This window comes from Danio rerio, chromosome 6 (genome assembly GCF_049306965.1).
Source record: "Danio rerio strain Tuebingen ecotype United States chromosome 6, GRCz12tu, whole genome shotgun sequence".
NCBI classification, from domain to species: domain Eukaryota; kingdom Metazoa; phylum Chordata; class Actinopteri; order Cypriniformes; family Danionidae; genus Danio; species Danio rerio.
Genome location: NC_133181.1, coordinates 11,067,076 through 11,084,019, shown reverse-complemented (window position 1 = coordinate 11,084,019; position 16,944 = coordinate 11,067,076). Strand labels below are relative to the sequence as shown.

Below are 16,944 nucleotides of genomic sequence, written 5' to 3'. Positions count from 1 at the left end.
ACCTCACAGCAAGAAGGTCGCTGGGTCGCTAGTTCAAGCCTCAGCTCAGTTGGCGTTTCTGTGTGAAGTTTGCATGTTCTCCCTGCCTTTGCGTGGGTTTCCTCCGGGTGCTCCGGTTTCCCCCACAGTCCAAATATATGTGGTACAGGTGAATTGGGTAGGCTAAATTGTCCATAGTGTATGAGTGTGTGTGTGTGTGTGTGTGTGTGTGTGTGTGTGTGTGTGTGTGTGTGTGTGTGTGTGTGTGTGTGTGTGTGTGTGTGATGTTTCCCAGAGATGGGTTGCAGCTGGAAGGGCATCCGCTGCGTAAAAACTTGCTGGATAAATTGGCAGTTCATTCCGCTGTGGCGACCCCGCATTAATAAAGGGACTAAGACGACAAGAAAATGAATGATTGAATGTAAACACATGTTATAAAACAAAAAGAGTATGACATGTCTCAAAAAAAGAGTGATTTAAAGACAGTTTACATGTGTATGTGTACATGAATGGATCAAAGGAAGTATATTAACAGCTTTTATAAACCTTTTTTGCCTTCAGATCGCTTAAAATAAGTTTTAAGATCACTCTGAAAAAAGTCATTACAATTTTTATTAGCGCTTATCAACAGCAGCTGTTACGATTGCTAGGTGACGAGATCTGTTCTCTGTAGGCTAGATCGTCTCATTTCAAAATACTCAGTTCAGCCTGTGTGTACTTCGAAGAACTCACCTTTGAAGTCTGCATCCTTAGGAGGATACAGCCTCTAAAATGAGACACAGCTAGTATGATAAGCATTTGACAAAAATGTTGGAACTATTTTTGTTGCAGGGCGATGCAGTGGCGCAGAAGTAGTTGTGTCGCCTCACAGCAAGAAGGTCGCTGGGTCTCTGGTTTGAGCCTCAGCTGAGTTGACATTTCTGTGTGGAGTTTGCATGTTCTCCCTGCGTTTGCGTGGGTTTCCTCCGGGTGCTCCGGTTTCCCCCACAGTCCAAAGAAAAGCAGTACAGGTGAATTGGGTTAGCTAAATTGTCCGTAGTGTATGAGTGTCTGTGTGTGTGTGTGAGGATGTTTCCCAGAGATGGGTTGCAGCTGGAAGGGCATCCGCTGCGTAAATAGTGCTGGATAAGTTGGCAGTTCATTCCGCTGTGGCGACCCCGGATTAATAAAGGGACTAAGCCGACAAGAAAATGAATGAATGAATGAATTTTTGTTGCATTAAAAAGTGTGGTAATGATCACTATCCAACAAGCTAATCCAGCACAAATTAGTGCTTAAAATGTCACTAAAATGCAGTATTTGAACCTTGAATATCTGCAAAAAGGTCTACTTTATGAGAGAAAAAGAGCCACCCCTTTTATTAGGCTGGCTAAGGGCCTCATAAATGTCTGTTTACAACACAAAAAGAACTCTTAAAGCTCTGGAACCACACTATTCGCATACGGCAACACGCCCTCTTGTGGACATGCCAACATATTTCAGGTTTTGCATGAAACGGACTGGTCAAACATTTCCAATGAGCCTTGGTCTTTTACTGGACATAAAAAGCTCAAATGAAAGTGTATGCTTGTTCACCTGTGTGGCGATGGCGCGGGCAGTGCGTCTGTTGTCTCCTGTGATCATGTAGACTTCTATTCCCATACTGCTCAGAGTGTGAACAGCCAGAGCCGACTCTGCCTTCACTGTATCCGCCACAGCTATCATAGCACACAACACACCTGAGAAACACACACAGAGAGCAAGAGAGAGACAGAAATGACACAAGAAAATCAGTGATCTTAATAAATACCTCAGAGAAAACAACAAAGTTAGACATTATACTTGTACATCACAGGGAAAACATTGAGACAACCTTATTATAATACATTTTTTCACAAACATTTTTTTTTGTATAATATGTATCTTTTTAAAGGCTTCACATAAATTAAAACAAAATATCATTTATGAACTGGGACAGTACCATCAATGGCCACAAGTATGGCCGTCTGTCCTTTAGTCTCATGGCTGCTCATAGCATTATCCACATCAGCTGTGACCTCCAGCCCGTTCCTCAGCATCCACTGTCTGTTCCCGATCAGCACAGAGTATGAGGGACTGTCTGGAAAACACAAACGCATCACATGAAAGAATTCACTCAAGGGAATATTACATTGAATCAGCATTGTCCTTGCATTGAAATAAATGCTACGTAGAGATGATTTGACATTCACAACATAAAGCATCTATGCTTATACTATATAAACTTCAGCTAAATTATGAATACTACTTTATTATTATCATTATACAGAATTGTTTATACAAACTTAATTATGAGGCAACTGTGAGGCAACAGTGTTAACCAATGAGGCTCTACATCGCCAATTTTTTGAGTGCATCAAATATTATCCTATCCTGAGTCCACATCAGTGGTGTAAAGTAACTAATTACAAATACTCAAATTACTGTAATTGAGTAGTTTTTCTCAGGAATTGTAATTTAGTAAGTAGTTTTATAAATGTGTACTTTTACTTTCCTTTGAGTACATTTTTAGTGCAGTAATCAGTACTTTTACTCCATTACTTTTCTTCAACCTTCAGTCACTACTTTATTTTTTCTTGTCTATGGGGTTTAGAAAAATCAGTCCTGTGATTCCTGTCCAATCAAATCACAAATAGAAGGTATGTCGCCTCATAATGAACTACCTCAAAATAGGGTTGATCAAAACAAATATATTAATGCAATTCAAATATATAATTTATGAATTGATGTTTACTTTAAGCTTATTATAAATATATAATTAAATTGTTTAATTCTTATGATTAAAACATTTTCTTTTTTGTCAAATAATTTTGTCGCTAAAAAGTATCGGTTCAGGCACCGTTTTGGCACCGGTACCATTTTAAATGTATCGATTTAGCACCGATATTGAAATAACCCCAAACGATACCCAACCCTACCTTAAAACATGTGCGCTTTATAATTGCAGAAAACTGTTTAGAAGCATTAAAAGTGCATAAGATGTCCAAAATCTTTACATGCATTGACCCAGAGACTGTTTAGCAGCATGTCACTGATGAGAAGATGACAGATGTTTACTGTATGATGATCGAAATGGCCTTAAACACCCAGCAGGCACAAGATTCAACATGATGTCAATATGAAGTTGCATCCCAGTGTCGTGGGGATGTTTCATTTTGTTTTTCCATGAATATCATGGAAGTGTCAGCATGTGATGCCAAAATGATGTTAGATGTTTGCTCGACATTGGATTTCGGTCACTTACACAACCGAAAGTCAACCTAATATCAACGTCAATTGATGTTGTTTTTGAACAAATAACGTTGTCCTTAGACGCTGGCTAGACAATCAAACCTAATGTTAATGTCTTATAATGTTGTGTGCCTGCTGGGCAATAACTCGATGCACTACAGAATGTTACGTTTACACACATGCACAAATTACATGTAAACGCATCAGCTTTTAAAAACGTAATACTCACTACTCACTACTCTTGAGTACTTTTAAAAGGGATACTTTTTACTCATACTTTGAGTAATATTTACAACAGATACTTTTACTCTACTTGCACTACATTTTTAGGCAAGTAATGGTACTTTTACTTGAGTATGATTTTTCAGTACTCTTTCCACCACTGGTCCACATCAATTGAATGATTTATTCTGTTTTCAGATACTGTATAAATCTTTCCAAGTTTTCAAAAGTGGACACTTATGACAGATTTTGTGGTCCATGGTCACAAACATTATATGTGAGGACAAAATGCTTAGCAATTGGCACTTTAAAAGAAAAAAATTCTGAAAAATGACAGAATAATACCTAAATCTCACACTAGGAGGCACTAAAACACATACTCAGACTCACGTTTCCCTTACCTGACCCTGAATCGGTGTCTGCCACCAGGCTGCTCTCATCTGTTGTGACTCCTTGGAGGGTGACGAGGAGTGGTGTTTGTTTCACAGCGGATGCTTTTGTTTCTTGTGTCTTTGGGCTGTTCTGCAGCAGATCCTCAACGCTGGACACTTTACAGCTGATTCCACAGCCGGGAACAGCCTGGAAGTCGTGGCAGAAGCCCAGAGTCTCTGCTCCCAACTCCTACAGGGAGACACATTTACACTCAACAGCACTTCATTTATCTATTCAAACAGATGGTTGGATGGGAAACAGGCTTCCATCAAGTTTCTGAGACGTTTGTTTACAATAGTCAACTTTTAAAGTGGATCATCACCTTTCATCAAAGTCATCCTAAAACTATTGAACATCACCCTTTCTTGTCTTAAAATGTTAATGATTCAGCTTGAATGTTGTCTACTGTATATGGGTGATTCTATAATTGTAGTAATATAAGAGTTGCATTTTTGCATTTCAAAACTGTAAGAAAAACTGTTTGTTTAAAGAAATTCTTACTGGTGTCTGGTGACAGTTTGAATTATTTGGTGAAAGCTAATCATGAGTATACAGTATAAGGAATCAAGTCTGTTACATTAGTGATGGTAAATGAGTTGACATTTTGACACTTTTTAACTAGAAATCCCACCTGCTCCATAAAAGTACAAAAAACTAATGGAGTTAAAAACAACTCTGTTATAAATTTTGCGTTCCTTCTGATTTTGTGGTAACAATTTTGAAGTTTTATTTTAGATATTAGATCAAAATACTTTCTCAGCAAGTGCACATTTACTTTCAGTATCTAGTTGTGGCGAGATTTATTGACACACAGTTTTTAAATAAAAAAAATACCTATTTAGAGCTTTTATATAAAAATAAATTAATTATTGAAAATGTTTTTATTTTATAAAAATGAAAAAATACACCAACTAATTTACAAAATAGTCAGATATATAAGATGATTTTTTTCTTTTTTAGAAAATATCATATTTTAATTATTAAAATAATTACAACAAATATTACCTTTTAAAAAATAAAAGCCACAAGAACACATTTAGTTTTTTTTTTACAATAAAAAAAAATATGTTACATTTTACCTCCCAAAAAATAACATTTTATTGTATTAATACATAATAGGGGTTAAAAATATACAGTCTCATTCTGAAAACGTACCCCTATATACATTTCTGGAGAGCGCCAAACACGTCCCAAGAGATACTTTTTTTTTTTTTTTTGCAGTTTTTGAAGTGTTTTAAAAAGCAATGCAGAAAAAAAAAGTCCTCACATGATTTTTACCACATTCGCCAGACTAGAAACCTGTCATTGCGATTAAATCCTCTCTATGTCTCAAGTCCGCCGATGTACACAGTGAGCTAACTGGACAAACTCGTAAAGGTAGCAAAGCTGTCTATATGGAGGTAAACAGTCAGCTGATGAGCAGGAAAAGGAACAGCATCATACCGCCCCGTAGCATTCATTTTAAAGATGAAATGCAGTCACACATAGCTCTGGCTACATAATTTGCGATCTCCAGAAATGTATATAGGGCTAGGTTTTCAGAATGAGCCTATGTATATTTAATATTTACTTTTTATCTCATGCTGTAGAATTTCTAAAATACATATTTAGGACTGATATAAATCAAATAAATGAAACATTATCCCAAAAAACTCAAATGAAATATTTTCATTACATGATAATGGTTAAAATTCTAATGACTAATCATGATTTTTCAGTAGTATAAGATATTTTTGAAAGAAAATATATTGTATTTATTCAAATATTTTTATTTTATATTATAATTATTTGTATTAAATGATGTAGAATTTAAAACATACATATTTATGGCCTATTTAAATTACATAAATACAACTATCCAAACATAACTCAAATTTAAAATAACTTATTTCATAATAATGATAGTCGCTAAATCATGATTTTCAATTGTATGACACTTAATTTTAATACATTATAGATTCATGTCATAACATATGTAAATACAATTAAACGTATAATTACAACTATTTAAAAAAAAGTTTGAAAGTGTGTTGATTCTGCTGGTTATTTCTCAAACCTCTTTGCAGTGCTTTGCGACAGCCATGCCCAGCGGGTGCTCACTGCTGGCCTCAGCGGTGCCCACCACTGCCAGAACCGTCCGCAGAGGAAGCCTCGCTCGGTCCCACAACACCAGCACGCGGGTCACCTGCGGCACACCATTAGTGATGGTGCCCGTCTTATCAAACATAACAGCTCCAACCTGCAGGAGCAGCAGAAAACACAGGCACAGTATAACAGTCTCTTCTCATTTATTCAGAAAACAACTGTTCAGAATGACCAATGATTAAACAATGATTCTTTCTTTTCTTTTTCAATCATTTAAAACACATTTTAAACTGTTTTAATCATGTTTATTCTTTGTTTTTATTTCTTATACTTCTTTCTTTAATTCTTGTTTATGTACAGCACTGGGGCAACACTCAGTGGTTAGCACTGTCGCCTCACAGCAAGGTTGCCATAGTGTGTGAGTGTGTGCGTGTGAATGAGTGTATATGGGTGTTTCTCAGTACTAGGTTGCAGCTGGAAGGGCATGCGCTGCGTAAAACATATGCTGGATAAGTTGCCGGTTCCTTCCACTGTGGCAACCCCTGATGGATAAAGGGAATAAGCTGAGGGAAAATGATTGAATGAATGAATGAATGAATAAATGAATGTACAGCATTTTGAATTACCATTGTGTATGAAATGTAACACACTTGGTCAGCTAGCCAATCAGAACACATTGGGTGTTTTAGGGGCGGAGCTTTGGTGAAATTGACTCCTAATAAGAACATTTCAGGCCATGCTACACGCACATAAATAAATTTGTAATCAGAGTTAAATAAATTTAATAACTTATCCACACTTGCATGGCTTAAATAATCTTCGTAAACATGAAAACACAAAAAAACACCCAATGAATCGCTGTCAAGAGCATCCCAAATCAACAGGTGGCGATATACTGCTAACCATAAAGTCATGTTGGCTAATCAGAAGCCTCAAAAAAGGGCTGTTATTGATTGCAGTTTGGCTGCAACATGATGCACCAGTCATTGCAGTTGTTGCTAGAGCAGATACAGCTTTAGAAATTAACAAGAATTATTTATATTAATTATTAAATTACTCAGTACATTGTGTTTTATTAAAACTAGCAAACTAAAAATAGTAATAATGATAATTCTCTACATTTATATTGTGCTTTTCTAGATGCTCAAAGCACTTTACACAATGGGGGGAGTCTCCTCATTTACCACCAGTGTGCAGCATCCACCTGGATGACCAGACAGCAGCTATTGACCTTATTCTAAAACGCGAAAGTGCGCCTGTTTTTGCGATTGTCTTAGAACTTCCGATTCAGTCACCTATGGGAGAAATGACTAGGAATAATAAACGGCAGAAAATGGCCAAACTACTTGCTCTACAAACAAATGTTTGCATGACTACACAGACCAATTAGCATAATATAATAAGAAAATATTAAATTGCAACATCAAGCAGCGTAACGAGCAGTTGTTAACGTCAAAAAATGAATGGAAGTGAATGTGACCGGAAGTCGCGAGACAAAAAGATTCAAATGGCAGCGCCCGCTCGACAGCTGAGAATAAGGTGAATACTGTATCAGAGAGTGCACCAGCTAATTGGGGGAGAGGAGACAGAGTGATGAAGCCAATTATGCTATGTGGGGATGGTTAGGAGGCCATGATGGACAGAGGCACTTTTTGAAGGACATCCTGGGATTTTTAACAATCACAGAAAGTAAGGACCTTGGTTTAACATCTCATCCGAAAGACGGGGCTCACTGAGCAGTATAGAGTTCCCTACACTATACTGGGGCGTTAGGGGTGCTTTCACACCTGTGAATCGATTCAGTTGTTCCGAAACAGAGATTAAAATTGTTACATTGTTGCTCTTTGCTCTTGGAGCGGTTCGCTTTCACAATGCAAAGTTTCTAATCAGACCAAAAGAGCTAAAACAAGTCACGTGCGAGTAAACTCTCCTTACATTGGTCAGAGTGTCAGGGTTTATTTTGCAGCGTCCCGCTCAGCTGTCAGGAGGTGGTGGTTTGGTGGTGATTGACAGGGTGCACGCGCGTGACGTGTTTGAGAGACACGGTGGGGAGGGGTGAGAAGGGTGCGCGACAATGCCTATTTGAGGACTGGGAGAGAGACGCGAGATTACCGGGAGATCATCACTCGTTTGCGGGCATCCGGAGACTCGCGAAACTTCCCGCCCTACTCATAATTCTCTCTTCATGTAGCCGTAAGCCTATTACATATCCATAAAACACTGTGATATAACCGCGCTCGGATCGGATCGCTTTCTCACTGCAATCGAACCGCTCCAGGGTTCGTTTCAATCGAGCCGAGACCACCTCACTCAAGCGATCTCGGAGCGATTACTTTGGCGCGGAACAGAGTGCGATTGCGCTGTTCACATATGCCAATCGAACCGCGCTAACTGGGCAAACGAGACACGTTCCCAAACAAAAGTGTAGGTGTGAAAGCACCCTTGCAGAGCACAGGTTAAACACCTCCTATTGCCCTCACTAACACCACTTCCTGCAGCAATCTAGCTTTCCCATGTGGTCTTCCATCCAGGTACTGACCAGGTGCAGCCCTGCTTAGCTTCAGTGGGCGACCATGTGAGAGTTGCAGAGAGCTAGCTGCCGGCAATACGTAAAAATTATTATTAACGGTATTACGTAAAAATGTCTGACAATAAAAATATACATGCATGAAATTTGTTTTTGTTATTTAGCTATATTTGGTTTTAGTTATTTAAAATATTCTAAATGATTTTTTTTTTTTTTTGAGGAATTTCATCAGTTTAAAGAAAAAAGCTAAAAAGTCATGATATGATATTCGTCGTAATGATTTGATAAAAATGGCTAATATTGCAAAGGAATTATGTAAATAATCACATATATTGGGGCAAGGCAGTGGCGCAGTAGGTAGTGCTGTCGCCTCACAGCAAGAAGGTCGCTGGGTAGCTGGTTCGAACCTTGGCTCAGTATTTGTTTTACGCAGTGGATGCCCTTTCAGCTGCAACCCATCACTAGGAAACATTCAAACACACTCATTCACACACATACGCTAAAGCCAATTTAATTTATTCAATTCAACTATACCGTATGTCTTTGGACTGTGAGAGAAACTGCAGTATCCAGAAGAAACCCACGCAAACACGGGGAGAACATCCAAACTCCACATAGAGAAAAGCCAACTGACCCAGCCGTGTCGCCCGCTCACTTGAAAATATATTAATTTCAAATAATGTACTGTTTTGAAAGTTACCCTAAATCAGTTTAAAGCATCCTGTTCTTTACATTTTCTTTAAAAAATGTAACTGTAAAAATCTTAGTAACACTACAGTTGTGTATAAACAGTGGACAATATAAAATCCAGCAAAATTCAAACTGTTTCCATATTACAAATAGTTCACCCTAAAATGAAAATTCTGTCATCATTTACTCGTCCTTCACTTGTTCCAAACACATTTGAGTTTCTTCTATTGAACACAAAATTACAAAAAATGTTTGGGGAAAAAAACAGCCATTGACTTTATTAGTTTATTTTGTTCCTACTATTGATGCTTATTTCTCAACATTCTTCAAAATATCTTCCTTTGTGTTCAACAGAAGTAGAAACATTTATAAGTTTAGAGTAAACTGGCAATTTTGGGTGAACTACCCCTTTAATAAACAGACTCAGAAGGAATTCAATGAGCATTGCCTTGTGGGCCATTTCCAGGGGTTCTCCTCCCTTTATGAGGATGCCGTTCTGTGCCCCCACCCCTGTGCCCACCATCACAGCAGTCGGGGTGGCCAGACCCAGTGAACAGGGGCAGGCAATGGACAAAACGGTGATGGAGGCCTGGAAGGCAAAGCGAACGATCACCTCTGTTCGCGAGATGTTTTGGTTGTAACCCTGTAGAAATCACACACAGATAAGAAGCATTTTTAACACACACCAGTGAAATGAAGAATATTTAGACACAATAAGTTGCCGTAACTCACAGGGAAATTTTTTGACACAACGTCAAAGTCCAGAAAGCCAATGATGAGCCATGCTGTCACTGTTAGGATAGAGATCACCACTATGAAGGGAACAAAGTAGCCACTCAGTTTGTCTGCTAACTGTTGAATGGGTGCCTATCAATAGAAGAGGACAATTAATGACTGGGGATGGCAAATCAGAAACATTAAAGGGTTAGTTCACCTAAAAAGAGAAATCCTAACCGCCGCACACACTTTTAAACATGAAAATGACATGTTCAACTTAAATGATTGCCAATGATGATATAGACATAAATAAAAAATCTATTTACATGAGCAACAGATTCTACACTATACCTCTATAAACAATTATATATGATCCTAAAGGTCCCGTGACATGCTTTAAAATGTGCAGTTTCTTCTATGCTTAACGTAATCTCAACTGGGCATAGAGTAGCCCCTCCCCTTTTTAAAATATAGCCATTAGTGTTTTGTTTCTAATTGCAGCTTTGCCAGTAAGAGAGGGGTTGAGATCAAGTGCATCAGATGAAATCAAATGAGAAGCATCCTTAAAGGGGCGGGGTTTGTCAGATACTAGAGAGCATTTAATTGGTCAAAAGATGAGGTGACATAAAGAAATCATTGATCCGTTGACAAACTGCAAGATTTGGATGTTTAAATCTCCTAAATGTGAATTTTGTCACTGTTTTTGAGCATGCTAGTCTATAGATATCCTTAAAACCAAAAAACTGATACTAACATATGAAAAACGTTAATTTAGACCTTTAAAATATAATGTCAGACTGAGAACTTTTCTGTTTAAAATGTAATGTTTCTAGTCAAACTCCACCATTTTAAACAATCCCACAGTAGGGTAGGAAGTAAGTAAGTTGGGCAATAAGGGTCATAATTCTGGAAAAGAATAACAGAAATTGGATGCTGATTTGTAACATATCAATAATACATACTATTTTCCTGTTATTATTAACACAATTTTTATGTTAAGTTATTTTAGTTAAGTTACATTCAGGACTTCCAGCTTTTCACAACAAAAGAAGCCCAATGGCCAATCAAAAGTAGCCTGATGGCCATTAAAACTATCCCCAAAACAAGTCAAGTGAATTTGCTATGTAAATTAGTTGTGTTTTATATTTACTTATATTTTTAGATTTATGCCGTCTTAAAACTTTTCATTTATTAGTAATATTTAGGATTAGGAGCGACGCAGTGGTGCAGTAAGTAATGCTGTCGCCTCACAGCAAGAAGGTCGCTGGTTCGAGCCTCGGCTGGGTCAGTTGACATTTCTGTGTGGAGTTTGCATGTTCTCCCTGCATTTGCGTGGGTTTCCTCCGGGTGCTCCGGTTTCCCCCACAGTCCAAAGACATGCGTTACAGGTGAATTGGGTAAGCAAAATTTTCCTTAGCGTATCAGTGTGAATGAATGTGTGTGGATGTTTCCCAGAGATGGGTTGCGGCTGGAAGGGCATCCGCTACGTAAAAACATGCTGGATAAGTTGGTGGTTCATTCCGCTGTGGCGACCCTGGATAATTAAAGGAACTAAGCCGAAAAGAAAATGAATGAATGAATTTAGGATTAGTTTTTAAAAAGTTGTTATTTAATGTCGTCCATTTGTGGATCTTTTAAGGTATTGATTTGGCACAAGTATTATAGAAAGAACAAACAATTCTCAAGCCAATCGTTGACTATTTCTGATCTGATATTAATGTATAAAACATGTTTACCAGACTCTACACTATACTACAGATCTGCTGAAATTTTAATCCTGCTCCCGTCAGGTTTTATTCCGTACCGACTGCTCCCGCTGTATATTCAGTCTTTGTTCACCTGCTGTCCGATCCGCCCTGTTTTCTACCCGACCTGACAGCGGATGCGCTCTCTCTCTTTCTTGGGAGCGCTCAATCTTTCTCTCGGGACTACTATAGATAGGCTGCCCACTCCCGTTCAAATTACACCAGAGTTCCCGACTGCTACCGTGTTTTATTCGGAAATTTATTTTAAAAACTGGCTGGTCCCACAGAACCTATTAAAGGTATAGTGTAGAGGTCTGCATTCCTGCGGCTATATGTGTGTGTGTGTGTGTGTGTGTGTGTGTTTGTGTGTGTGTGTGTGTGTGTGTGTGTGTTTGTGTGTGTGTGTGTGTGTGTGTGTGTTATGCATTACCTTTGATGTCTGGGCCTCTTCCACTAGTTTGACGATCTGGCTGAGTGTGGTCTCTGATCCGACATGTGTGGCTTCCACCAGCAGAGCTCCATGAGCATTAATCGAGCCTGCGATCACACAACTGCCTGCTTTCTTAATCACCGGCATCGGCTCTCCTGAAATGACAAATAATGTAAGATTTTGTATGTTTACAGTTGAACCACTGAAGACACATAGAATGTTCTGACAATGTTTTTGGCTCCTTTTCTGAACTTTGAGCTGTCTATGGAGGATGAGGGAGCTCTTGGATTTCATCTAAAATATCTTAATTTGTGTTGTGAAGAAGACCGCAGGTCTCAGGGAATTAGAATGACAAGAGTTTTTCAATTATCATTTCAATTTTCAATTACCTCTTTAAATTAATGTCATTTGGGATTTACTTTTTGCTCCTTTTTAAGGTAAATCACTGAGAAAATCTACTATGTACCATAACAAATTTAGCATCCAAAAACACTCAAACTCAAGAGTTAAAGTCTTACCTGTGATCAGAGACTCGTCTGCCATAGACGTGCCTTCAATGACCTTCCCGTCGACAGGGAACTTTCCCCCGGGTGCCACCTTCACCACATCACCCCTCTGCACCAGATCCACAGACACCTGCTCCTCTCTGACACATGACAGAAAACACATCACAGCATACGCATCACTCACTGCCATCTAGTGCAGATGCTCAATCCTGCTCCTCTGAGAGCTCAACTCTCTTCCAGAGGTCAAAGTCAGAGAGCTTCTCGGTTCAATCGCCATCTCACACTCTTTTAGTGGATTTATGGCCCTCTGAACAATTTCTTATAGATGAGAAATTTATGTTAATATTATATCACGTACATGCACTTTAAATTTGTCATGAAATCAAAATTTACTCTTCTTTCTTTTTTTAATTTAGAGGCCATGCAAAATGTCCAAAAAATGTCCAAAATGTCCCACACCCTGGCCATCTTACACTCTCCTTATTTTGTACACTACCTGACAAAAGTCTTGTCACCTATCCAAGTTTTAGGAACAACAAATACTAACGTGACTTCTAGTTGATCATTTGGTATCCGAAGTGGCTAATATGAAAGCCAAAGGCCTTTATATTACGCTTATTTTACCAAAATAAAATATGATCATGCCTTGATTTTTAATTATTTAATTAGGACACTAGAGTCTGACTTTGCTTAGACAAAAGTCTTGTCACTTAACAGAAATGATGTACAGTATAGAATATAAAGTCATGGTGCAGTGGAAGAATTAATCTTGTGTATGACTCCTATGATCTTGAAGGACTGCATCCATACATCTCTGCAATGAATCAAATAACTTATTAATAAAGTCATCTGGAATGGCAGAGAAAGCGTTCTTGCAGGACTCCCAGAGTTCTTCAAGATTCTTTGGATTCATGTTCAATGCTCCTTCATCTTACCCCAGACATGCTCAATAATGTTCATGTCTGGTGATTGGGCTGTCCAATCCTGGAGCACCTTGACCTTCTTTGCTTTCAGGAACTTTGATGTGGAGGCTGAAGTATGAGAAGGAGCGATATCCTGCTGAAGAATTTACACTCTCCTGTGGTTTGTAATGTAATGGGCAGCAGAAAAATCTTGATACCTCAGGCTGTTGATGTTGCCATCCACTCTGCAGGAATGTAACCCCAAACCATGATTTTCCCTCACCAAACTTGACTGATCTCTGTGAAAATCTTGGGTCCATGCTGATTCCAACAGGTCTTCTGCAGTATTTGTGATGATTGGGATGCAGTTCAACACATGATTCATCGGCAATATGTACCTTCTGCCACTTTTTCAACTGAGCAACTAGAATTATTTGCTGCTCTTTCAACTGGGATAGATGACAAGACTTTTGTCAGGTAGTGTATATAGTAGTGCTTTGTCATAAACGATGTATCTGTGCACTTCATTATTCTGTCAAAACTAATTTAATTTACCCTCAAACTTTTTTATCAAATAACCATAACCTTTTTTATGCCATAACCTAAAATGCCAAAACAAAATTATTAGCCCCCTTAAGCATTTTTTTCAATTCTCTACAAAACAAATGTTATACAATGATTTGCCCAAATACCCTAACTTGCCTAATTAACCAAGTTAAGCCTTTAAATGTCACTAAGCTGAATATTAGTATCTTTAAAAAATTCTAGTAAAATAGTATGTAGTGTCAAATAAATAAATAAATCAAATAAATCAGTTAGAAATGAGTTATTAAAACTATTATGTTTAGAAATGTGGTGAAAACTAATCTAGGCTTTCAGTGCTATCAGCATTTCCCTGATTTCATATAGCACCATTGTGTGTTAACCACTAAAGCTCTTTTTCCTCCAGAGTAAATGTGTTGTGTCTCAGATTGGTAGACATGCAATAAGAGCTGCTGTCATGTTATCTTGATTTTGTAGGCACAGTCATGTAAGACATAATTACAAGGGGATCTTATTCTGAATTTATTTGGTTATGTTGTGTTGTGTTATATTATTATTTACTTTAATTAATTATTTTTATAAATATATTTATAATTTATTTATAAACAATTCATTATTTATTTATTTACATATTTACTTATTTCTTATCATTGTAATAATAAGTATACTTTTAAGTATACGCATTTATTATTTAATTATTTCTTTCTTTCATTATTTTTTTACTTTTATTTACTGTTATTCTATTATTATACTTTTATTTACTATCATACTATTATTGATTATTTTTATTTACTATTATTGCTTTTATTATTATTAATATAAATGCTAAATAATATGATTTAAATAGTACCAATATAATTCTGATTGTCATTGTTCTTTACATTCCTGTTGTTCCCATTTCTGTTCTATTGCTGTTTATGCATTCTGTGTTTACCGTTTTGTACTTATAATAATAATGTTTCATCCTAAACATATTTAAATATCCTATAATAATAGTAATAATAATAATAATAAAACTGCACAATTTTGGGGGAGATCTTATTCTGAATTTATTGCTTAAATGTGTTTCTATTAGTGCCTATACACAAAATCCTTTTATCAGCCTCAATTGAACGCATTCATTTATTATTTTGTAAACTTTTTTTTGTAAAAATATTTTTTTGCACATCTTGGTATTTTTGTCAATGGAATATCCTAAAATGAACTTTAAACTTGTAGATAGAAACACAGCTATTGATAAAAGTGTCGTGGAAAACCATAGCTCTCTCTGAAAAAGAATGGTAGCAGCAGAGCTTATTTTTGTCAGAAACGCTCCGTCTGTCAATCATTTTGTGCGTTGGGGTTTTTCTGGCATGTCTTTAGAGGATGGCCTTTTTAAAGAGGCAAACTTTAATCACAAGAGTAAAGGTGTTCATTTTGACAACACTACATTTTATCCATTTAAATGAAAAGGTTGATATCAAAATATTTAAAAATGACATTATGTCAAAAAGAGATACTGACCCCTGCTAGAACAGATCACTCCTTAAGTATCTAATCTTCAGTCTTTGATTTAATTAGTTCGATTTAATAGTTTGTTTGCTTGTTTTGTTAGTTGTTTGTTTGTTATGATGTAAAGTACTCTGTTTTATTTATTAACGTCTTAGGGGCTCATCCTAAGGGGCTATCCCATTCAATAAATAAATACAAATTCAAAATTCAAAATAATTCCCCTGAAATATTTTCAAACGGTGACATAGTAGTTCGTGTAAGGAGTGAAGTGAACCTGATAATGGTGTTGTCGGGACCCAGGGACACTATAGTGGCGTCTGTAGCCTGAAGAGACATGAGTTTAGCCAGAGCCTCCGAAGTCTTACTCTGCAAGGACAAAATAAAGCAAAATCATGTGTTGTTTTTTTTCACCCATGAAATTTACAATAACGTTATTGTGTGTAAAATGAATCTTTTAATAAACACATTGTGATTCTCCAAAGGGTTTGTAATAAGATTTATTCTGAATTTACAAAAAGACAGGAAAAACATCTGAAACCACATGTACACAAAAAAGCACACAATCTTAGTGACCTTATGATTAACCTTGAGAAGTTACGTTTAAAGTAAGCACAACATATATTATTTTTTACTTTGTAGTTATGATTAATTTGTATTTATATTTATTTATTCATTTGGTACTTAAAACATAATATTTCATCCAAAATACCCTATTTAAATATACTAGTCTGCGTTGTTAACAATAAAATATATATATATATATGTACAGTTCAAATTATTAGCCCCCCTTTTAATTTTTTTCTTTTTGAAATATTTCTCAAGTGATGTTTAACAAAGCAAAGACATTTTCACAGTATGACTGATAATATCTTATTATCTTATGTCTTATTTGTTTTATTTTGGCTAGAATAAAAATAGTTATAAATTTTTTAAACCATTATAAGGGGGAATATTGGATTTGAATCCAACACGGAAGAAAGTAGTTCCTCATTCAAAAGAGTTTTTGAGATTCTCCATGTTTGATTTTGTTTTTATATACACAATTATGCCGTCAAACTGTTGTATAATAGCAATATCACACTCGTAGCAGTGCGATATGGCTGTATATCGGCACTGGTGGGGGCACTAAGTACGCCAGCGCACACCAGCGGGGACACCAACGCACGCTTCCCACCAGTGCCGATATACAGCCATATCGCACTGCTACTCATGTTATATTGCTCATATATATATATATATATATATATATATATATATATATATATATATATATATATATATATATATATATATATATATATATATATATATATATATATATATATATATATATTCAATATTTTGCATCTGTTCCTGTAAATGATTAAACCAATCCAAACCATCAGAGCAGTTTGAGGAATCTCCTCTTACCTGATTTGAGCATTTT

The 16,944-nt window shown here is 36.7% G+C and overlaps 2 protein-coding genes across 7 annotated transcripts in view; one reads left to right on the top strand and one right to left on the bottom strand.

Annotated features, from left to right (window-relative positions):
- The window catches only part of gpr155b (G protein-coupled receptor 155b), a 698,693-nt gene that overhangs the window by 655,106 nt on the left and 26,643 nt on the right, over positions 1–16,944 (top strand). The gene's annotated exons all lie outside the window — the stretch shown is intronic.
- Positions 1–16,944, bottom strand: part of atp7b (ATPase copper transporting beta) — a 41,786-nt gene that overhangs the window by 6,104 nt on the left and 18,738 nt on the right. For all 6 annotated transcript variants that reach the window (XM_073953685.1, XM_009302193.5, XM_073953682.1 and 3 more), the window contains exons 9-17: positions 15,793–15,884; positions 12,595–12,722; positions 12,077–12,231; positions 9,917–10,051; positions 9,633–9,827; positions 5,939–6,121; positions 3,852–4,071; positions 1,940–2,077; positions 1,555–1,697 (exon numbers count right to left, since the gene is read on the bottom strand). In XM_073953685.1, coding sequence (XP_073809786.1) covers positions 1,555–1,697; positions 1,940–2,077; positions 3,852–4,071; positions 5,939–6,121; positions 9,633–9,827; positions 9,917–10,051; positions 12,077–12,231; positions 12,595–12,722; positions 15,793–15,884 — 1,389 coding nt within the window. The remainder of the gene's footprint in view (positions 1–1,554; positions 1,698–1,939; positions 2,078–3,851; positions 4,072–5,938; positions 6,122–9,632; positions 9,828–9,916; positions 10,052–12,076; positions 12,232–12,594; positions 12,723–15,792; positions 15,885–16,944) is intronic.